Here is a 25000-nt window from a genome sequence, read left to right on the forward strand (position 1 = left end):
ATTTCTGCAAATAATCCTTTAGTGATCGTAGCTTTTTATGACTACACTTGTTACAGCCCAGAACTAAAACATTGCTTAAAAAAAGAGACAAAGTTGAAGCTTTTCAGTTTGCAGTCTTCAGGACTGAAACACGAGAAGCCAAACTTAAGGGAGCACCAATTTGTATCACATGACAAGAATACTTATTACAATTGGTGTGGCGATACAGCTGGAACTGTGAATATAGAAATGTTGGAACAGAATTAGGCCACTCAGCCCATCGAAGCTCAGTTAGATCATGACTGCAGCATCTGTAACACTGCTCCCTTTTTGTTATCAAACAGGTACCTATGTGGACTCACTGGGGAGACGTTGAGGAGGGTGTAAGGGTGGAGGTACCGAACACAGATTGCAACCTGCCTACCAAGGTCTTCTGGATTGCAAGCATCATAAAGTTAGCAGGTACAATCGAATTCTTGTTTTGGCAACAATGACAGGTATTGCTGCACATAACTTACTGTCCTTAAAACCAACTCTTGACCAAATGTTTAGCCCCCGATATTTCTGTGACTTGGTATCATATTTGTTTAATAACTCTGCTGTGAAGTGCCTTTAAGATTTATGTACTGCTTTTAATGTAAAAAAAATTAGTTGTATAAGAGCTTTTTTTTTATAGTTAGTGTGGTGCCTGAGTGGTGATCATCTGGTTTCCAGCCTAGCCTCTTCAACAATGCTTCCACCACTAAATTAAGGTTGGGGAAATGTTGGCTGTAATTTCAAAGAAGGGATTGTTAATCAAGGCCTGGTTGTCCTCCTGCATCAGTCACAAAGTGCAGGTGCAGCAGGTAGTTTAAAAACACAAACTGTATGTTGGCTGTAGGGCAGCATGGTGGCTCAGTGGTTAGCACTGCTGCCTCACAGCGCCAGGGACCCGGGTTCAATTCCAGCCTCAGGCGACTGTCTGTGTGGAGTTTACATGTTCTCCCTGTGTCTGCGTGGGTTTCCTCCGGTTTCCTCCCACAGTCCAAAGATGTGCAGGCTAGGTGGATTGGCCATGCTAGATTGCCTGTAGTGTTCAGGGATGTGTAGGTTAGGTGGGTTATAAGGGGATGCGTCTGGGTGGGATGCTCTCAGGGTTGGTGTGGACTTGTTGGGCCGAAGGGCCTGTTTCCACACTGTAGGGATTCTATGATTCTATGACCTTTAATAGTGAGAGGAGTCGAGTACAGGATCAAGGATGTCTTGGCTTCACTTTTATATAGGTGAAGCCACACCGGAATATTATGTACAGTTTTGCTCTCCTTATCTGAGGAAGGATGTTCTTGCTATTGAGAGAGTGCAGTGAAGGTTTACCAGGCTGATTCCCAGGATGGTAGGACTGACACATAAGGAGAGATTGTAGGATTAGTAGTTAGTAGTGTATTCACTGGAGATGAGAAAAATGTTGAGGCAGTGGTGACTATCTTGTAGAAACCTGTAAAATTCTAACATGGCTGGACAGGTTAGATGCAGGAAGGATGTTGCTGATGCTTGGGGGAGCCAGAGCCAGGGGCCAAAGTTTAAAAATGAGGGGCAGACTTTTTAGAACTGAGATGAGGAGAAATGTCTTCACCCAGAGAGTGGTGTGCCTGTAGAATTTTCTACTGTAGAGAGCAGTTGACACAAAACCATTGTGTTTTCAAGAAGAAAGTAGATATAGCTCTTGTGGCTAAAGACACCAAGGGATACAGCAGGGAGGTTGGGAATTGGGTATTGAGTTTGATGAACAGCTGTGATTGTATATAATGGCAGAGCAGGCTCGAGGGGCCAAATGGCTGACTCCCGCTCCTGTTTCTATGTCCCTATGAGAGGGAACTAAGTTGCTGTTGGAATAATGATGCCACCAGCTTATGTTGAGTAAAACAGTGAGAGCAGCTGTAGATTTGTTTGTCCTGTTTCTGATTGCTGAAATGGTGGATGTTGTCAAGTAGGGCTGCAATGTGGATGAGGCATTCATAAATACTTTTACCTTCAATCAGCTTAAACAATCCTAACCAGTTAGGGAGCAAGGATATAAAGATAGTCCTGTGTACCTGATTGTACAAAAATGTAAGACCTTCAGGCCTGGGGTTAACATAGCATGATGACTTTGCTGTCTTGAAACACCAATGTGTCATCTAATTGTCCTTCATTTGAAAACTTCTCTGCATAATTATGGCCAAAAATTCATTGGCTTCCAGCTAAAGAATAGAACAGTTCATATTGTTCACGTTGACTATATCTTGCCTCTGAATCAGAAGATTCTGGGTTCAGGTCCCATTGAGGGTGACCAGCACTGTTGGAGGTGCACTGTTATTTGAATACAATGATAAAGTGTGACCCTGTCTGCCTCCTTCAGTGTCAGTGAGATCCCATTGCATTATTTTGATGAACAGGGAGTGCTGGCCAATATTTCTCTCTCAGACAAAATCACTGTAAAAAGCTTATCTGATCATTTTCTCATCACCTATGTAGGGAGCTTGGATGGAAGTAAATTGGCTACCACGTTTCCTACACTGCTACTCTGACTCCATTCGAAAATACTTTCCTTTGTCATAAAGCTCCTTAGACTGACTCTGATCATGAGAGGTGCTGTGATGATGCAAGTCTGCCTTGCCTCACACCCTGTTGTCTCCATTTCCCCCACACTGAGGGAAAGAAAACATGGATATGTATTTTCTTTCTGATCTCGTCCTGAAGGTGGTGGAAAATGTTCTCTAGGGTGAAGGCAGAACGGCTCTGAAACAGCTATGAGGTGTACAGCTGTTACTCAGGAGAGAGCCTGCCTCTCTCTGCGATGGGATCTGTGTTTCCTGTAGTAATGTGGCTGTGATTGGGTGTTTGAGCTGGATTGTATGAACTGAGGTTCCAAATCTAGTCTTGCTGCCATCACTGCAAGTGCACATTGGCTCAATGAGCACTTTTCCTAACCGCTAATAAAAATGTATTTCTTGGTCTCAGTGATTCTGTTTTCTTGTAGGTTACAAGGCTTTGCTTCGATATGAAGGTTTTGACAATGACTCTAGTCTTGATTTCTGGTGCAATATATGTGGTACGGATGTTCATCCGGTTGGCTGGTGTGCAACTAGTGGCAAGCCATTAGTTACTCCTCGCAGTAAGTGTTCTTTCCTTTTTTTTTTTAACAATTCAAATTGTTAATTTGCCAATGTTGTTAAGAGCTTCCAGGGCTATTCTGGTTTCCTGAATTAACTCCCAGTTCCCATTCTCTATTGCAAATTATCTTAAACCCATGCCCCTTGTTTCCTTCACATTCACGTCCAATGAGAGGAATAAGGAATTCATAGATTTCTTTGTCATTGACACCATCTAATTAGCTGTCTCCATCACTTTGATCCCTTTCAGTCACACTGCCCTTACCACCAAACTGCCCTCTGCCCTAGCCCTGAACTGGTATTTTTCTTTAGTTTGCCTGGTGTCTTCACCGATGCCTTCTCTAAACAGCACTTCTCAACAAGACCCAAATGCTGTTCCCTCAATTCTCTACCCACTAAACTGCTGGCCATCCAACTTCTCTTCTGGGTGCTCTGTATTGTTTGTTGTTTACAATTTCCTTTGTCTCTTCATTTACTGTGTTTTGTCTTAGAGCTGCTGATGTCACCCCCATCCTCAAAAAAAAATTCCCATAACAATGCCCTTGCAAAGTGGTGCCCCATTTCTAACTTCCATTTCCTCCTCAAAATCTTGTAGGCATTATCACTTCCCAAGCCCGTGCCAATCTTTCTCAGAAATCCAATATTGGCAATTTGGGCACAGAAGTTGCAGACGGAGTTTAATCCAGACAAAAGCAAGGTGATACATTTTGGAGGATCCAATTCAGGTGTCAATTATACTGCAAGTAGCAGAACCCTTAGGAACATTAACACACAGATGGATCTGGGCGTACAGGTCCACGGTTCCTAAAAGTGGTAACGTGGGTGGCCAAGGTGATGAAGAAGGCATATGGTATGCTTGCCTTCATCGCCAGGGCATGGAGTGCAAGAGTTGGCAAACCATGGTGCAGCTACATAAAACCCTTGTTAGGCTGTATTGTGTGCAGTTTTGGTCGCCACCTTACCAGAAAGACGTGGAAGCTTTGGAGAGAGTGCAAAGAAGGTTCACCAGGATGTTGTTACAGAGATAGTAGGAACTGCCGATGCTGGAGAATCTGAGAGAACATGGTGTAGAGCTGGATGAACACAGCAGGCCAAGCAGCTTGGGAACCTGCAGCCCAAGGGTATCAATGTGGACTGCACAAGCTTCAAAATCTCCCCATCCCCGACTGCATCCCAAAACCAGCCCAGCTCATCCCTGCCTCCCTAACCATTCCTCCCACCTCAAACCCCACCCCCATCTCCTACCCACCAACCTCATCCCGCCTCCTTGACCTGTCCATCCTCCCTGGACTTGACCTATCCCCTCCCTCACTCCCCACCAACACTCGCCTTTAATGGCTCCATCCCCACCTCTTTGACCTATCTTCTCCTCTATCCATCTTCTGTCTGCCTCCCCCTCTCTCCCTATTTAGTTCAGAATCCCCTTCCCCTCCCCCATTTCTGAAGAAGGGTCTCGACCCAAAACGTCAGCTTTCCTGCTCCTCTGATGCTGCTTGACCTGCTGTGTTCATCCACCTCTACACCGTGTTATCTCACCAGGATGTTGCCTGGTTTCGAGGGCCTTGGCTATGAGGAAAGGTTGAAAAGGCTAGGATTGTTTTCACTGGAAAGACGGTGGCTGAGAGGAGACCTGATCGAGGTCTACAAAATTGAGAGGTATAGATAGGGTGGATAGTCATAGGCTTTTTCCCAGGGTTGAAGTTCCAGTTACAAGGGGGTACAGGTTTAAGGTGAGGGGAAAAGTTTAAGGGAGATTTGCGAACGAAGTTTTTCCACAGAGTGGTAGGAGCCTGGAATGCACTGCCAGAAGAGGTGGTGGAAGCAGGCATGTTGGTGACGTTTTAAGAGGCATCTGGATGGTTACATGAATAGGGAGGGAATAGAGGGATATGGACAGAATAAGGGCAGAAGATTTGTATTTTTCATTTTGTTAGGACATGATGATTGGCACAGACTTGGAGGGCCGAAGGGCCTGTTCCTGTGCTGTACTTCTCTTTTGTTCTTATCCTTCTAGTCCAGTTTCATTTACTTGTATGGGATACTGAAATTACACTTGATAAAGTCATTAGTGTTATCCTATATGATTGTGACACTCATCCACTTTAATTCCTTATTCATCTCAACCTGTTCGCAGTCTTCACCACAATCATCATCTCTCTGTAGGTACACATCTATTCAAAGTTTTGATAAAGATCTGTAGCTGTGGTTGTGGGTGAGGTTGTTGACTTGCTCACCGAGCTGGCTTGTTCTTGTTCAGATGTTTCGTCACCATGGTAGGTAACATCATCAGTGGAGCCTCTGATGAAGTGATGTTATTCAACTCCGGTTGGAATTTATATGTTTGGTCCATTTATGGTGAGTAGCATCATTTCCGGTTTTGATCTGTATGGGTTTAAATATGGGGTCCAATTCTGTGCCAGACAGACAGGAAGGAAACTAGCCATCAGAATACATGTACATCAACTAGCAACAAAACGGCGCGACAATCTCTCCTTAATATCTGTAAATTCAGACAATGGAGGCCATCAGCTTAACTGGGACAAAGTAACCATAGTAGCCCAAGCCAAACATAGACACGCACGGAAATTCCGAGAGGCATGGTTCTCCACCCATACTTCAATCAACAATCATATAGAATTGGACCCGATATACAAATCAAATCATACAGATCAAAACCCGAAGTGACAGTACTCACCATGACAGACCGGACAGTATAAATTCTAAGCGGAGCAGAATAACACCACATCATCGGAGGCTAAACTGATGATGTTACCTAGCATGGTGACGAAAAGTCTGAACGAGAACAAGCCAGTTCGGCGAGCAAGTCAATAACCTTGTACACGTCTATTCTATCAAATTATCTTAGACATTCTAGGTGATAAATACAGTCAGAATATGATCATATCTTCTGCTTCATACGTGGGTCGATGTCTGTTACTGCCTGACATAATTTCAATCCAGCATAATTTTTCTGCTATTCCCTTTTGCAGCTATCCAACACAAATATACAAACTGGAAAGCTTTTCTTGTGAAAAGACTAACTGGTGCCAAGACCCTTCCGCCTGATTTTTGCTCCAAGGTAAGATGGTCAGCTCCTTTATTCCTTTTCAATTCCCATTTTTTCCTGAATCATACTGCCAAAATTTGTTACAATAAGGCAAAGGGTAGTAAGTTTTTTTTTTAAACAGGAAAGCTAGATTATGTGCGAGATCCATGGAACCTATGAAGAAAATAAAGCCACGAGCTAGCTTCATACTGCTGGGTTCTTCTGGGGTCTAACCTTGCTCATTGCATCAAGCAAATGCAGCTTAATTGGGTTTGAAAATACTGCATTCTCAACTTTACTTGGAAACACATGGCTTCTAAGCCCACACAGTTCTCAGGAATTGCCTCAGGACTCTGATACTTGATGCCTACAAGCTCCTAGAATGTCTCCTTAGTTCTAACAGCAGAGAGGCATTCAACTGTTTTTGACTGCTCACTGAGTCTTCAATGCAGAACCCATGTTAGTCAGTTGCCTTTCCAGCAGTGTAGCTAAAAGCAGCACTGCCTAATGTTGAGCCTGCATCAGACTTTTCCCATTGATGCCCTGCAACCTTTGAACTCTGCTTCAGTGACTACAGAGCTGTCCTGAGTGACCACTCTCAAACCTTGCAACAAGCCCCTCCCTTACTCCTGGGTTGAATTAATTGTTGCTGCCTGGCAACTCTTGGAGCAGTCCATGCCGTAAATGTTACATAAGAACATAAACGGTAGAAGCAAGAGTAGACCATCTGGCCTGTTGAGCCTGCTCTGCTATTCAATAACGTCATGGCTGATCTCTTTGTAGACTCCGCTTCACTTACCTGCCTGCTCACCGTAACCCTTAATTCCTTTTACTGTTCAAAAATCTGTCTACCTTTTACCTTAAAGACATTCAATAAGGTAGCATTAACTGCTTCACTGGGCAGGGAATTCCACAGATTCACAACCCTTTGGGTGAAGATGTTCTTCCTTGACTCATTCCTAAATCTGTTACCCCTTATTTTGAGACTATGCCCCCTAGTTCTAGTTTCACCTGCCAGGAGAAACAACCTCCCTGCTTCTAGTCTATTCCCTTCATAACTTTGTGTTTCTGGAAGATCCCACTCATTCTTCTGAATTCCCATGAGAATAGTCGCTGTCTACTCAATCTCTCCTCATGAGCCAACCCTCTCAATTCCGGAACCAACCTAGTGAACCTCCTCTGCACCCCCTCCAGAGCCGGTACATCCTTTGTCAAGTAAGGAGGCCAAGACTGTCCGCAGTATTCCAGGTGTGGTCTCACCAGGTCCCTATACAGCTGCAGCATAACCTCCCTGTTTTTAAACTCCATCCCTCTAGCAATGAAGGACAATATTCTGTTTGCCTTCTTAATTGCCTATTGCACCTGCAAGCTAACTTTGTGATTCACGCACAAGGAGACCCAGGTCCCACTGCATAGCAGCATGCTGTAACTTTTCACTATTTAAATAATAGCCCATTTTGCTGTTATTCCTATCAAAATGGATGGCTTCACATTTATCAACATTGTACTCCATTTGCCAGACCCTTGCCCACTCACTTAACCTATTTATATCACGCTGCAGACTTTGTGTCCTCTGCACACTTTAGTCTACCACATATCTTAGTGTCATCTGTGAACTTTGACACATTACACTTGGTCCCCAACTCTAAATCATCTATGTAAATTGTAAACAACTGCAGTTTCAACACTGATCCCTGAGGCACACCACTAGTAATTGATCACCAACCAGAAAAATATCCGTTATTTCCACTATTTGCTTTGTTTAAGTTAACCAATCCTCTACCCATGCTTATACATTACCTGTAATGCTGTGCACCTTTATTTTATGCAGCAACCTTTTGTGTGGCACCTAGACAAATGCCTTCTGGAAATCCAGATAAACCACATCTACTGAGTTCCCATTGTCCACTGTGCTCATGAACTTCTCAAAGAATTCCAGTAAATTAGTTACACGCAACTTACCCTTCATGAACCCATACTGTGTCTGCCTGAAGGGACAATTTCCATCCAGATGTGTCTCTATTTCTTCCTTGGTGGTAGATTCAAGCACTTGTTCCACTGCAGAAGTTAAGCTAACAGGCTTATGGTACCCTGCCTTTTGTCTATCTCCTTTTCTTAAACAGTGGCGTCACGTTTGCTGTTTTCCAATCTGCCAGAACTACCCTAGAGTCCAGCAAACTTTGGTAAATTTCCTCAAGCGCATTTGCTAATTTCCCCCACCATCTCTTTTAGAACCCTGGGATGCATTCCATCAGGGCCAGGAAACTTGTCTACCTTTAGCTCCATTAGCTTGCCCAACATTACCTCTTTAATAGCGATAGTTTCTAGGTCCTCACCTGCCATAGCCTCCTTGTCATCAATTATTGGCACGTCATTTGTATTTTCCACTGTGAAGACCGACATGCACTACCTGTTCAGTGCCTCAGCCATTTCCTCATTTCCCATTATTAAATTCCCCCTTTCTATCTTCTAATGGACCAAAGTTTCCCTTAGCCACTCTTTCTCATTTTACATATTTGTAGAAATGTTTGCTATTTGTTTTTATATTGAGCTAGTTTACTCTCGTAAACCATCTTATCTATATTTATAGCTTTTCTTGTTGGTTTCTGTTGACCTTTTAAAGATTTCCCAGTCACCTAGTTTCCCAATAGTCTTTGCCACTTTGTATGCATTACTTTTCAAATGGATACCCTCCTTTATTTCCTTAGTCATCCATGGCTGATTATCCCTTTTCGTACAGTCCTTCATTTTCACTGGTATATACATTTTCAGTGTGGGAAATCGATATTATCTCTCATTATTTATTTTGTTTTAATTTTATTTAATTTTACGCTCCTGCTAATGTGATTTACCCTTTGTTTCTTCACAAATGTTGAGTTGTGCTTGAGTCTGATTCCAGGAGCACCAGTTGTTTCTTTTCATATCTCTCCCAACACGAGAGCATGGACCAAGCTTGTTGGTTAGCACGGGCGGATCTACTAAATCTTTGTTTGTTCTGATTTGGCACTCATTTCCATTGAGAAAGCAATCTGCTGCGTGAACGTGGAACTTGTGGCCAAGTTATTTACTACAAAGTCATTGAGCTCTCCAAACTGTCCTTTAATTTGAAACTGGCCCCACTCTGGCTTGCTACTGAAACAGATAGTATTGTAACATTTTGCTTAAGGCTCAGAAGTGTAGCTAATGCCAGCCACTTCACTTCAGTCACATCAAGCTGTCTTGCAGGTTGTTGAAAGCATGCAGTACCCATTCAAAACTGCCATGCGCGTAGAAGTTGTTGATAAAACTCACCTCTGCCGAACACGAATAGCAGTGGTTGAAAGCATAGTGGGAGGACGTTTACGACTTATCTACGAAGAATGTGAAGATGGAACAGATGATTTCTGGTGTCACATGCTGAGTCCACTCATTCACCCCATTGGTTGGTCTCGAAGTATTGGACACCGATTCAAAAGAACAGGCAAGTGTTGAGTTGAGAATTTTTCTTGTGTTGTATTCTGACCAGATGTCCTTACAATTGGGGTTCACTGAGATCCCCTTTTTGTGTTTACTGTGCTGGTTCTGTGCCCACTTGGTTTTGTTTGTAAAGTGTATCTATAGGCTTGACAGAAGCAGAAGGAAAAGTCATTTAAACCCACTCCATTTTAAATTACTTGTCCTTGCTTTGTTTAGTCTGTGTAATACTGCATGCCCACAACAATGTGATTTTTAATTGCCCTCAGTCCCAGTAAGCCATTCCAGTAAAGGCAGTTAGGGATATGTAATTCTGGCCTTGTCAGTAATGCTAATATCCAACAAATGAACTAAAAGAAATATTGCATGGAGAGGATTGTGGTGTCAATATGTGGATAATCAGTAGCATGATGCAAAAAAAATTTGTCCTAAGTGATGGACCTTTAAATTTATTAATCTATTTCGGTGCTGTTGTGCCACAGTGGTAATATCCCTAACTCTGGAGCAAAGGGTCTGGGTTCACGTCTGACTTCCCCAAATGTGTGTCAAAACTTATAGATGCTGTGGAGGTGCTGGTGTTGGACGGGGGTGGACAAAGTCAGAAGTCACATGACACCAGGTTATAGTCCAACAGGTTTATTTGAAATCACAAGCTTTCAGAGCGCTGCTCCTCTGTCAGGTGAAGTGGAAGGAAGTGTACAGGCACGGAATTTATAGGTGGAGAGATCTTTGCAAGATTAACTCCAGATAATTAAGAGTGCCAAAAGATAGTACAAATGGTGTGAGCGGAGTGTCGACAGGCTGAATAACAAGTGTTTGCCGGTGATCAAAAGTGTCAAGCAGTGTGAGTAAAGTGTCAACAGCTGAATAGCAAGTGAAGGGATGACCTATGATCTGATTGATCAAGACAGAGAGATAATTACAAAATATTAAATTAAATTAAATTAAAAATAAGGTGGTGCTAAATACAAACCAAATGGCTGGAATAACATGATAGGTATAAGAGTCATATGACGATGGTCTAACTAAAGTAACAAGTAATCCAAAAATGTACAAACCAGTGAAAGGCTCATGCAGTGCGACATGAGCCCAAGGTCACAGTTGAGGTCGTCTTCATGGGTACAGAACTGATAGCCAAATTTCATGTTGCACTACATGTAACCCCACCATACTGTTCAGTGTATGGGTGTGGGGAGGAAATGGTCTGATGGTATTATCACTGGACTATTAATCCAGAAATCCAGGAAATGTTCTGGGGACGCAGGTTCGAATCCTGCCATGGCAGATGGTGGAATTTGAATTTGGGCGGCACGGTGGCTCAGTGGTTAGCACTGCTGCCTCATGGTGTCAGGTCCCCGGGTTCGATTCCATCCTTGAGTGACCGTCTGTGTGGAGTTTGCACATTCTCCCTGTGTCTGCGTGGGTTTCCTCCGGGTGCTCTGGTTTCCTCCCACAGTCCAAAGATGTGCGGGATAGGCGGATTAGCCATGCTAGATTTCTCATAGTGTTCAGCAATGTTTGGGTTAGACTTGGGAAATACAGGGGGATGGGTCTGGGTTTTGTGAAGGGTAGGTCGTGCCTCACAAACCTTATTGAGTTCTTCGAGAAGGTGACCAAACAGGTGGATGAGGGTAAAGCGGTTGATGTGGTGTATTTGGATTTCAGTAAAGCATTTGATAAGGTTCCCCATGGTAGGCTATTGCAGAAAATACGGAGGCATGGGATTGAGGGTGATTTAGCGGTTTGGATCAGAAATTGGCTAGCTGTAAGAAGACAGAGGGTGGTGGTTGATGGGAAATGTTCATGCTGGAGTTCAGTTACTAGTGGTGTACCTCAAGGATCTGTTTTGGGGCCATTGCTGTTTGTCATTTTTATAAATGACCTGGATGAGGGCGTAGAAGGATGGGTTAGTAAATTTGCGGATGACACCAAAGTCGGTGGAGTTGTGGATAGTGCGGAAGGATGTTGTAGGTTACAGAGGGACATAGATAAGCTGCAGAGCTGGGCTGAGAGGTGGCAAATGGAGTTTAATGCGGAAAAGTGTGAGGTGATTCACTTTGGAAGGAGTAACAGGAATACAGAATACTGGGCTAATGGTAAGATTCTTGGTAGTGTGGATGAGCAGAAAGATCTCGGTGTCCATGTGCATAGATCACTGAAAGTTGCCACCCAGGTTGATAGCGTTGTTAAGAAGGCGTACAGTATGTTAGGTTTTATTGGTAGAGGGATTGAGTTTCGGAGCCATGAGGTCATGTTGCAGCTGTACAAAACTCTGGTGCGGCCGCACTTGGAGTATTGCGTACAGTTCTGGTCACCGCATTATAGGAAGGATGTGGAAGCATTGGAAAGGGTGCAGAGGAGATTTACCAGGATGTTGCCTGGTATGGAGGGAAGGTCTTATGAGGAAAGGCTGAGGGTTTTGAGGCTGTTTTCGTTAGAGAGAAGAAGGTTAAGAGGTGACTTAATAGAGACATACAAGATGATCAGAGGATTAGATAGGGTGGACAGTGGGAGCCTTTTTCCTCGGATGGTGATGGCTAGCACGAGGGGACATAGCTTTAAATTGAGGGGTGATAGATATAAGACAGATGTGAGAGGTAGGTTCTTTACTCAGAGAGTAGTAAGGGCGTGGAATGCCCTGCCTGCAAAAATAGTAGACTCGCCCACTTTAAGGGCATTTAAATGGTCATTGGATAAACATATGGATGATAATGGAATAGTTTAGGTTAGATGGGCTTCAGATTGGTTTCACAGGTCGGCGCAACATCGAGGCCGAAGGGCCTGTACTGCGCTGTAATGTTCTATGTTCTATGTTCTATGCCCTTCAGAGGGGTGGTGTAGACTTGTTGGGCTGAATGGCCTGTTTCCACACTGTAGGGATTCTATGAAAAAATTATGTTTGCAGAATCTTCCCTCCTGTTTTGTTTGGATACCAGCACCTTGATAACTTATGTTCTCTCTACCTTTTACTGGTTTGTACATTTTTGGATTACTTGTTACTTTAGTTACACCCTCGTCATATAACTTATACCTATCATGTTATTCCAGCCATTTGGTTTGTATTTAGCACCACCTTATTTTTAATTTAATTTTATTTATTTTTTTGTAATTATCTCTCTGCCTTAATTAATCAAATTATAGGTCATCCCTTCACTTGCTATTCAGCTGTTGACACTTTACTCACACTGCTTGACACTTGATCATCTGCGAAGACTTGTTATTCATCCTATTGACACTCCACTCACACCATTCGTACTATCTTTTGACACCCTTAATTGCCTAGAATTATCTTGCAATGATCTCTCCGCCTATAAATTCTGCGCTGTGTGCTTCCTTCCACTTCATCTGATCAAGGAGCAGCACTCTGAAAACTAGCCTAAACATGTATTTCATATAACACCTTTCTAAAAAATGTACATTGTCCAATTTACATGTTGGTGTACAAAATTCTGAGGGACTTAAGATAAGATAGGTATGGAGTAACTTTGACCCTTAGAGGGGTGAATAATCAGAGAGTATAGTTTTAAAGTAAGGAGCAGGAGGGTTAGAGGGTTTTTCAGGAAATACTTTTTCACCAAGTGGGTGGTGATTATCTCTAACTCACTGCTTAAGAGTGATAGATGTGGGAATCCTCAAGACAGAAGTATTTAGGGGAATATTTGAAATGCCATAGCATAAAAAGCTGCAGACCAAGTCTTGGAAAATGGTATTAGGATACATACTTGATGACCAGTGTGGCACAATTGGCTGAATAGCCTTTATTTGTGCTACATTACTATGACTGTAATGGGTACTATATAATGTATTAGATATGAAAGAAACAAAAGACAAATAAATAACCACCGCCTTGGAAATCGAGAATAATGCGGAAGCTTGGGGACATATATGATATTTCGGGCAGGATTAAAAATGAGAACATAGCTGAAATCAGAAGTGACTGTTATTGTTCTGACTATTCACGTTTTCATGCCTATGAAATTTCATCTGAAAACTAATCCTGAACTTCCAGGCTGTGCTGTTGGTTGGTTTTTATTCGCATCTAGGTTTAGTTTCTATCATTGATTAGTTCCTGTATTGCTTGGCTGTGTGCCCTTTTTAAAATTATATTAAATTTACAAACTTTGTTTTAATATTTAGATGGTTCAAAGAAGCAGGAAGGACAATGTGATGCTGCACCACAGCTGTTTGCAAAGGTAAGCTGAAGTAAGGAATTGTGTCCTTAATGGTTAACGTGGGGTGTTACCGATATTTATAACCTGAAAACATTCATGATTGCATAGAGTTTCCTTGTTTGCCTAATTAGATGGTCGAATTGGTTTAGGGACATTTCAAAAATGAGGGGGTCTTCCATTTGGGGAGTTTTTTTTGATGTTTAGGTCTGCGGAAGCACCCCCCCTCCCCCAAACTCAACTCTGGAAATCTGGAGGCAAAGTAATAGAATATTTTTCAGGCAGAAATAGGTAGTTGACTAACAAGGGACTTTGTGCATATCAGGGGCAGGTGGGAATCTGCAGGTCAGGATAAAATCCGATCGGTCACGTTCTTATTGAATGGCACAGCAGTCTTGAGGGGCTGAATGGCCTCCTAATTTGTATGTTCAAACGCTGCATGTGCCTTTTTAATCCAAACACAACTCCTGCTTAGTCCCTTGGATGTAATTTTTTTGGTTCATGTTGCAGCTTACTGTAATAAATGCTGTTTAATCATGCAGCGTTACAAACTCAATGAGGTTGAACTGGCCAAATCAAATAAACACTATTTGCTAGCAGAGGGATGCGAGATATTTGTGGTCAAGTTCACTTTGTTACAACAATAATTTGGTAAGTTCATCTTTAAATGCAAGATTTCTTCTTGTTCCTTCATCAACCTTCATGTTCTGTGCAAAGCTGTCCAGCTGCAAAAATAGACCCAGAAATATGAATATAAAGTCTTGTAACAAGCCTGATCTTGTGACTGGTTTACAGTCATGGAATGTTACTGGCAATTTGTTTTTCTGAGTTGAGAAGGCAGCTTTACATCTGAAGGACTCCATTATTCAAGGATTGAACATGTTTTTTTCCTTGAAATCTGCCTCTAATTTTATAATCTGTCATTTGAAGAGAACAGCTTCTAAATTACCAATGTTGTTCCAGGCCAAAGTTCTTACTTAGGAATTAAGTTTTGCATCAGCATTATAACTACTCTTTCCTTGTGGCTATGTTTGTGAAGTGTCATGATCATTTGAGCTTGAATGTGTCAAAACTCTGGAGGACGCCGACGTGTTATCAATTTTGCCTCCAGACCTGTTCTTTTAATACATGTGACAGCTTTTCTAAAACTTTCTAATTCCATCTAGTGAAGTTTTTAGTTGTTTTACACAAATCGTTTGAAAGCTGTTTTCTAGCAAATAATTGTGGTCACTATTTTTTGTTGCGTACAAACATCAAATGTAAGAATTAGGAGTAGGGACTGTTGACCCCTCAAACCCACTCTACCAATCAATAAGGTAATGGCTGAACTGATTAGTTCACACATCTGCCTACCCCTGATCAGTTTCATCCCCTTGCTTATCAAGAATCCATATACCTCTGCCTTGAAAATATTCAAAGAATTTCTTCCTCAACAGGCTTGGAAGTAGAGTCCCTGAGAAACTCGACCCTCCTGGAAAAATGAATCTCATCTATGTCTTAAGGGGTTGGCTCTAATTTCTTGCATAAGAGGAAATATCCTTTCCACCTGTCAGTATCCCTGAAGATCTTTTCTGCTTCAACCAAGTTTCCTCTTGATGTTCCAAACTCCAGCAGATTTAAGCTTAACCTGCTGAACTTTTCCTCATCAGACAATCCAACTATTCCACATATTAGTCTGATAAACTCTCTGAACGGCGTCCATCCTGAAATAAGGTGACCAATACTGTACACAGTAGTCCAGATATTATCTCACTGTGATGTAACTGAAACATAACCTTCTACTTTTTGTATTCAAATCCCATCACAGTAAACAATAACTTTTTATTAGCTTTACTAATAACTTTCAAGGAGTAGCATAAGGGTAGACTGTTACTAACTGAGGTGACTAGTAAACTCTTCTGAGGGTGGTGAATCTTTGAAATTCTCTATTCCAGAGGGTTGTGGAGGCTCTGATGTTGAATATATTCAAGACAAGGTTGGTATTTTGCATATGAGAAATGGCAGGGGGATAGTGTAGGAAATGTGTTGAAGCAGACAAGGGCCATGACATCATTGAATGCCTTGACATTAAAAGGCTGAATGGCCTCTATCTGCTCCAATTTCACATTGTTGTGCTAACTATTAACTCGCTTTGAAGTGGCCTAATGTGCTACTTGGTTAAATCATTTTTGGGTTGAACATGGCAGTTCACTACCACCTCAAGGTAATAAAGTGCGGATAATATATGCTGACCTTTGATGCCTATATCCTGAGAATGATTGATTGATTTTTTTTTTTTTTTTTTTGTTGAAGAATTGCCTTTCTTCGTGAGTGTACTAAGTCTGTTGATTTCCAGGTGAAGGATGTGGACCAGAGTGGGGAGTGGTTCCAGGAAGGGATGAAGCTGGAAGCAATTGACCCACTGAATTTGTCTGCGATCTGTGTGGCCACAGTCCGCAAAGTAAGTGCACTAGCACATGTGTGCACACAACCCTACCACATCACTCTACTCCAGCAGCCTCTTCACCAGGGGTTTTATAAATGGCACTTGGTTGTTGTGCTGCTCTTGGACCTTGACAGACGGTTGTCCTGATAGGAGGGAAGTTTTCTTCCTTTTACAGGAGGAACCTTGACTGAGATGGGTTTAGGATCATCTATCAGCTCTGTTCAAGTGAGTTGAAGTTTCTGATGCTTCCCATTTGGGGATTCCATGCATATACTAGTATGCTTGAACCTAATCCTATTAGCTATTTTGAATTGGAATTTGTTTTGATGCTTTAAACTGTAGTGTCACTCCCTACTGTTGAGCTAGAGGATTGTTCGGAGACTACAGGTTCTGTCTTGCCCACAGGCTCAGTGTCAACTGATTAATCTTAAATTGATTCTTGAACCTGCAATGCTCATCCTTTGTGTCATCCATTTGAGAGGGAAGGTGGAGTATAGTTGTTATACAGGCATAACCTGTTGTACCTGCTGCAGTGAGCGCAGGAATATCAGGTGTAAGCAAATAATCCTGATGACCCTTAGTAAATAACTACTTGAATTTGCATATATGCAAACTCAAAAGATCATAACTTGCAATTTTTTTTCTGTTTAATGTCTTAGAATATGTTTGAGATTTAAAGTCACCACGTTTATTTAAGCTATTCCTGAGTTAATTCAATTAACTACGTTCCCAAAGATTGGGTGTGACCAGCACCCCTGAATCCTCCAGCTGCCGATTGAGCTTTATACAAGGGATTAAAGACAAGTGATCATTGTTGCAGATTACAAATTCTGAAATATAAATCCAGTAGTTTCCGAGTTCACCATGTAGAATGGTGACCTGCCGCTTTGCTCACAAATTTGTTGCTGGCTCCTCCAACTTTCCATTCACCCTTAGCTTAACCTGAGTGATGAAAGATTGCTCATTGTTTTGTCTGCTTAAAGGAACGCTGTGGAGAAATATTCCAATCCTTAAGGAAAAAAATGAATTAATCTTTCCTAATATGTTTGCATTGTGACTAAATGCAGCACTGGCTTAAGTCTTGAAGAGGAAAGATATGCAGTCAAAACCAAATTTCTCTGAGGAGTGAACTATAGAATTGATGTTCCGTTAGTGTGCAGTAAAATCTGGAACAATTAGCTGGGCAGTCGTGAGTGGATATGAGTTTTAGGACCTGCCGCACAGATGCCAGTGTATTTCTCATGTTATTCTTCACCCTCTAAAGAAATACTGTATTCTTTTTTTCTAAAGAACCATGGGTGTAATCCTGCTGTAAACTATTACTGTCTGTCATATCTGTTAGTTGGAATGGCAGCACACCGTGCAAGCCTGCCTTTGTGTCTTGCCGTTTGAAAGAGCCACCAAGGCTTTAAACTGATCAGTCACTGGAGAGATTCACTTCACTGAGATGGTGTTGTGGTGAAACTTTGTAATTTCGTGATACCCTTCCTCACTATTTGCTTTGTGAACAATTACTGCAGAAATGTTTTTGACGCCAAGTTGTATAAGAAAGAAAAATTGTCACTACCTGGCATCCTTCTGCACTCTGCAAGAGGATCCATGTGAATTTCTATGATATTGACCATGTGCTTTTCTTCCGACTTGTGAAATGTCCCCATTTCTTTTATAGGTATTAGCTGAGGGCTACCTGATGATTGGCATCGATGGCTCAGAGGCAGCAGATGGCTCGGACTGGTTTTGTTACCACTCCGTTTCTCCGTCAATTTTTCCTGTGGGGTTCTGTGAAATCAACAAGATTGAACTTACTCCTCCCAGAGGTAATGGCTTTCTTGGTGGGTAACATGTAATAGTTTAATTGCTGTGGATCTAACTCTGTTAAAGCTCAATGCAATATCATTGTTTCATTGACGGTCTGAATTAATTTCATGTGATGGGGTTTGAACCCCATTGTCTGCTGTTTATTCCTTTTTAAGTTCAAGTTCTCTTTTGCTGTAAGCTTACTGCTGCTGACTTAGTTGATTTTAATATGGTTCTCCAAGGTATCTCCCAGGTCAGTCAGAAGCAAAGATTCCTTTGGTTTGTCGGTGACTAGGGTTGCTAAGATCAGGATGATTTGAGTATTGGTGTGAAATGCTGCAGGAAATTGAGTTCAGAGCTGATCCCTTGTGAGAGAGAACTTGTTTACATTTGGGACAATACCTTTAACCTTGCTATGAGTCCCAGGTAGGAGAGTAGCTGTCTGTCCTCTGGTAATGAGTGGAATGGAAAAGGAGAATTTATGTAGCTGCAGGTTAACAAACTAAACTACAGTAAAGTAGAGCACCTCCGTGGCAGTTTAGCAGTGATGATAACAGATCCACACTTGGTGTACCCTCAACTATAAAGTGTCTGCGCTCCCTGATCAGCTCATTGTTGGTTCCTTCGTTGTTGAGGACATACTTCTTTCTATTGTAAAATCTCGCCTAACACAAGTGCTTTTGAAGGGGCTGTCTTTGGTACGAGATGTTAATTCAAGGCACCATCTGCTGTGGATATAAAAGATTGCAGGAAATGATCTTTAATCAGGGCTTGGGAATTACCCAAGCCAGTATCAGTCTGTAAAATAGTATAATTTTTTAAAACAAAGTCTGATCATAGTTCTAAATTGGGACCATCCCTTGAAAATTAAGGACTTCTGACATAAATTTCGTGCAACAAAGCTTCAAATTAGGAAGGTCGAGAATGGATTCCTGCTCGGAGTTGAGTTATCTTGATCTCGTGGAGGAAGAAGTAGTCAGTGTGCCACAGGTAGTCTTAACGTTCTCAGGTCTAGGGAGAGGAGAAAGCCAGTGGTGTTCTGGTTCCAGGGTCACCATCTGTTCGTGTGTATTAGAAACTCTTAAGTAAACATAATGGGTAGACTGTGGAATCGGATTCAGTGGTGATACCAACATGACTGCCATTAGCCAGGTATTCATTGTGTGTCAGATTGAGTTGTTGCTGACAGAAAGGAGGGGAGAGCAGAAAGAGCACAGTGGTTGCACGCACGTGTATGCACCATCTCTGGTTTTGTATTTGAAGCAGGTATGTGAACTGGTGTCATGTGTTGTACTGTCCCACCAGTTGAACGTTCTTGATGTCCCAAGACGAGATGGGCACTTCAGCTTTAGTAAATTACTGCACGCTAAGGTGATGCTGGCTATTTTACAGGTTACTCCAAAATTCCTTTCAAATGGTTCGACTACCTTAGGGAGACGGGATCCGTTGCAGCACCTGTCAAACTGTTCAACAAGGTGAGAGGATAAGCTGTTGGAGATGACTTCTTCCACTCCCTCTATTCTTTCTCATTCTGTCTGCATTTGGAAATTGGCACTAGGGAACTCGTCCTTAAGTAGAAGTTTTGAACTTTTACTGACAATTGTCTATTTTAAGCTCAAGCATGTTTTTTTTGATTCTGGCCACTTCTATGACGTGACCTTGACAGTAAAGTTGAAAGAGCTACTGAATTTTTAGACAGTTGCCCTGATGAGAGAATAAAGTTCTATCTGCATCTGTGGGTGATTGTGCACAAGCTAGTGTGGCTGCTTGGGTAGTAATCAGAACATTGGGTTTATTCAATTAGACTCGCTCTGCAGCATGGAATCATGTGAATTAGGTGGAATCAGCATTTGATCTTGGATGTATAGAGTTTGTTAATCTCAAACTGTAGCAGGCCTCCTCACTGCAAGAGGAAACAAAAGTCTGATCAACAAGGTTAGCTGTTCCTGTTAGCTGTTTAAATCATTCCTGTAGAAAGGGCTTGTGTCCAGTTGTTAAGAGCTTCTGCTATAATATCCCATGATTGAGTAACACACAAACATAGAGAATAGGAGCAGAGTAGACCATTTGGTCCTTCTAGCCCACATCGTCATTTTATTATGGTCATGGTTGAACATCTAACTAAACAGTCTGCTTTTTTTTTTTGCCCCCTAGATCCCTTAATCCTTTGCCCCCCCCCAACCTCTGCCCCAAGTGCTACAACCAACTGCTTCCTGAAATCATAAAATGTTTTGGCCTAGAATGCTTTTCGTGATCGTGGATTCCACAGTCTGAAGAAATTTCTGTCCTAAAAGCTTTACCCCTTATGCTTAAACTATGACTGCTGGTCCTGGACTCTCTTGTCATTGGGACCATCTTTCCTGCATCTAACCTGTCTAGTCCTGTTCGCATTTTATACGTTTGTATGAGATTTCCCTCATCCCAAATTTATTCTTCTAAATACAATCCTAACTGACTTTATCTCTCCTCATACTCAATCCTACCATCCCAGGAATCAATTCGTAAATTTCACTGCACCCACTCTATAACAAAAATGTAATTCTTCAGATAAGGAGACTAAAACTGCACATACTATCCCAGGTGTGGCCTCACCAATGCCCTGGATAATTGTAGTAAGATATCCTTGTTCCTGTACTTGAACCCTCTCACATTAAGGCTGGCGTATTTTACTGCCTGCGCACTTACCGTCGGCGACTGGTGAATGAGGACACCCAGGTCTCATTCCACATTCTCAATTTACAGCCAATTAAATAGCATTAAGGCTTATCTTTATGACATTACTTGTCCCATTCCCATTGTTTTTCATGATGGCTCAGTTTGATCCCTGTCCTTCATTTCCCCTTTCGTCCTTTTGTTGTTCTCCTTGATTCTCCATCCTCTGACTCCTTGCGTAGGTTCTCATCCTCCTGCCATTTTAATTTAAACCCTCCCCAACCACAGGAGCAAATACTTTCCTGAGGACATCAGTCCTAATCCTAGAGCTGTACAGTATGGAAACAGACCCTTTGGTCCAACTTGTCCATGCCGACCAGATGTCCTATACAAATCTAGTCCCACTTGCCAGCATTTGGCCCATATCCTTCTAAACCCTTCCTATTCATATACCCATCCAGATGCCTTTTAAATGTTGTAGTTGTACCAGGCTCCCCCACTTCCTCTGGCAGCTCATACATGCACCACCCTCTGCGTGAAAAAGTTGCCTCTTACGTCCCTTTTAAATCTTTCCCCTCTCACCTTAAACCTATGCTGTCTAATTTTGGACTGCTCTACCGTGGGGAAAAGACCTTAGCTATTCACCCTATCCATGCCCCTCATGATTTTATAAGGTCACCCCTCGGCTTCCCACACTCCAGGAAATAGCCCCAGCCTATTCAGCCTCTCCCTGTAGCTCAAACCATCCAACCCTGGCAATGTCCTTGTAAATCTTTTCTGGACCATTTCAAGGTTCAAAACATCCTTCTTGTAGCAGGGAGACCAGAATTGAATGCAGTATTCCAAAAGTGGCCTAACCAGAGTCCTGTACAGCCACAACATGACCTCCCAACTCCTATACTCAATACACTGACCAATAAAGGCAAGCGTACCAAATGTCGTCTTCTCTATCCGGTTTACCTGCGACACTACTTTCAAGGAACTATGAACCTGCACTCCAAAGTCTCTTTGTTCAGCAACTCTCCCCAGGACCTTTCTGTGAAGTGCATAAATCCTGCCCTGATTTGCCTTTCCAAAATGCAACACCTCACATTTATCTAAATTAAACTCCATCTGCCACTCCTCAGCCCATCTGATTTAAGGTCCTGTTGTACTCTGGGGTAACTTTCTTCATTATCCACTACACCTCAATTTTAGTGTCTTCCAAACATAGATTGGGACTGCATTAGTGTCAAGGGCTTGGATGGAGAGGAATTTAAATGTGTAGAACAGCAACCACCAAAAAAAAATTCTAGTCCTGCCCCTATATAACCCATCCAGTTTGTAGTGGTCCCACCTCCCCCAGAACTGGTCCTAGGAATCTCAAACACTTCCCCCTCACACCAGGGAGAGAATTCCAAGCTTTTAACCCAGCACCAGCGAAGAAACTGATATATTTCCAAGTCAGTATGGTAAATAACTTGGAGGGGAACTTGTACATTGGAACCCCACCAACTATCTGCTGGCCTTTGATAATTAGAACTGAAGTTTCGTCCCACAGCCCAAATATGTGTAGGTTAGGTGGATTGGCTGTGGGAAATGCAGAATTACAGGGATATAATTAAGGGGTGGATCTGGGTGGGATCCCCTTCAGAGAATTGATGCGGACTCAATGGGCCGAAATCCTGTAGGGATTCTGTCTCTTTATTTATGTATTCATCTAATATATCCTGCTGTTTTTACCTGAATTGACACGTCGTACTGGTAGCAATCCTGAGATCCCTATCTTCTGAGATCTGACGTTTCAGCTTGTTTTTTGATGCCCCATATTTTGCTTTTAAAATTGCATCCTTTTTTCTCTTTTCCCAATGTCGCTTTTACTAGTGTGTACTGTGGCCATCAGCTATTCTTCTTCTCCCTCCAGAATGTCCTGTAGCCACTTGGACGTCCTTGACTCTAGCACCAGGGAGGCACTATACCCCTGGAGTGATATTTGTGGCCACAGAGCTGCTGTCTACTCCCTTTAAAATTGAATACCATCTAACTAATGCATTCCCACACTTTTTATTGCTCTCCTGTGCAACAGGGCCAACCATGGTGCAATGCATTTGGCTCCTCTGTTTTCCCCCTGTGAGGCCATTCCCCTCAACAGTATCCAATGCAGAATATCAGTTTTACAAGGGGAATAGCCACAGCAAATCCCTACACTGCCTGGTCATTGCACATTCCCTTCCTGTTTGGGGAATCTTAGACTGCGGTGTGACCACCTCTCTGTGCATACTATCCACGATACTCCGAGCTTTGTGAATGCCATATAGTGTCCCCAGCTGCTGCTCCAGCTCTGAAACCTGGCCTTCCAGGAGCTGCAGCTGGAGACACTTTCTTCCTGCATACATGCTGGTCTCGGGCACTGCAAGTGTTCCTGGCTTCCCACATCAAGCAGGAAGAGCACACCACAGCTTTGAGCTCTCCTGCCATGACTTCCCTTTTTAATTTAAACATTTTGGAAGTTGCTAAAATCAAATACTCTCGGGTCCTTATTCCTTGGTCCTCCTGTAAGCCTTATATTCTGTAGTGACCAATTATAAATCTCAAACGGGACCTCATGCCCTCCACACCAAATTCCCACAGAGCTCCTAATTCCTGAGATGTGCCCACATCCTAGCTGCGTCGCACTCAGGATCTATTCTCTCCGAGCTGAGAAGCTTGCTTGTACTTGCTGAATGTATGGATCCTGTGGTGTGCTCCCAGGCACAGCCTGGACCCACAGAACTGACTCCACATTAGACGTAGTTATAGAGTATTATTTTTGAAAAGGTTTTCCAAATGATTGATCTCCAGCTTTCCCTGTGAACACAGGAAGTTCCAAACCATGGCTTCCGAGTGGGAATGAAATTGGAAGCTGTAGATCTGATGGAGCCGCGTTTGGTGTGTGTAGCAACTGTTACCCGCATTGTCCATCGGCTCCTCAGGATCCACTTTGATGGATGGGAGGATGAATATGACCAGTGGGTAGACTGCGAATCTCCGGATCTTTACCCTGTTGGCTGGTGTGAACTGACCGGCTACCAGCTTCAGCCACCAGCATCGCAAGGTAAGTTAGCAGATTATCCTTTAAAACCAGCTGGCAGCATGGGGCATGTTTTATTTGTTCACAGGGTGTAGATGTCAATGACGAGCTCAGCATTTATTACCTATCTAATGACAGATGAGCCCATTTCACCTCAAAAGACATAGACACCTGACACTGCCTGAGCCTGAAGAAAGTTGCTCGTGATTGAAACTTCCACATTCTTTTTGAGTGTTGTTGATTTTTTTTTTTTTTTTTTTGTTTATAAGCAACCCCTTGGAACTTGCTAGGCCATTTCAAAGGGCAGGTAAGAGTAGCTACATTGCTGTGAGTCATGTATAAGCCAGGCCCAGTAAGGTGGCAGACTTCCTTATTGAGCAGGGTGTGATTTACTATTTTGTAGTTTGGCCATTATTACTGAGATTACTGCTTCATTGACTTATTTCATTAATTCAGTTTAAATTCCATATTGCCATGGTATGATCTCATCCCTGATCTCACATCATTAGCCCAAGACCTTCAGCCCAATAGTTAGGGCATTCTGTTTCCATTTTTGTTTGCAACTGCAATTTCTCGAGTTCTCACCTGTGCTCCGTGATCCTCTTCACTTTCTGTTCCTTTTTTAAGAACCTTTTTAAAATCCCACTTTTTCATCCGAGCTTTTCTTCACCCTTTCAAACAGCTTCGAAGTTTGCTCGGTGCCCATTTGGTCTGATTACTTCTCTGTGAAGAGCCTTTAGGATTTTTTTTCTGTTAAAGGTGACATATTCAAGTTATTGGTGATTTTGGTGAAATGGGAAACAGCTGCTCTGTCCACATGCCTGAATTTCTGTGGATTGTTCTCGTCCCCTTGACCTTCCTAAAGTGTATTGCTGCTTTGTAATTCTCCAAGATTGTCAGAATCCTGTTTTCTGCCTGTTTATGATCTGTAGTTTGGCAGTGGAGATGTCCAAGTTCTGGCTTGCGAGCTGAACATTGCTCTTTCCCGTCTTGTGTCTCTTAAATTGCTTTCCTGTTCCTCTTTCAGCCTCCAGGGAGAATCAAACCAATGTGATGAAAAAGAAGAAAGCAAAGTCCAGCCAGTACAAGGGGCACAAAAAAAGTAGGCTCCCTTTTTTTTAATGATTTGATTTGTTTTTTGGCTCTGTCTTCTTTGGTTATTCTGTTGTTTAACTTGTATTTACATCATTAGAAATATGCTGAACACCTTGAAGGTTACAACTCACTTCTCAGGAATTTGCGATCCCTAAGTACCTACATGTAAAAGAAAAAAGGTGACGTTCCAAAACTTGCCTGGAG

The 25000-nt window shown here is 42.4% G+C and overlaps 1 protein-coding gene across 1 annotated transcript; it reads left to right on the forward strand.

Annotated features, from left to right (window-relative positions):
* The first annotated feature begins 321 nt into the window (after positions 1–321).
* mbtd1 (mbt domain containing 1) lies at positions 322–25000 on the forward strand. Its single transcript, XM_048593336.1, has 11 exons — positions 322–441; positions 2978–3112; positions 6101–6189; positions 9382–9616; positions 13747–13802; positions 16114–16218; positions 17873–18020; positions 19393–19475; positions 23491–23725; positions 24729–24803; positions 24894–25000. The coding sequence occupies exons 1-11, from the start codon at positions 330–332 to the stop codon at positions 24902–24904; spliced, it is 1284 nt and encodes a 427-aa protein (XP_048449293.1). The 5' UTR covers positions 322–329; the 3' UTR covers positions 24905–25000.

Source organism: Rhincodon typus, unplaced genomic scaffold (assembly GCF_021869965.1).
Source record: "Rhincodon typus isolate 14 unplaced genomic scaffold, sRhiTyp1.1 hic_rhity00002683, whole genome shotgun sequence".
In the NCBI taxonomy this organism is placed as follows: Eukaryota; Metazoa; Chordata; class Chondrichthyes; order Orectolobiformes; family Rhincodontidae; genus Rhincodon; species Rhincodon typus.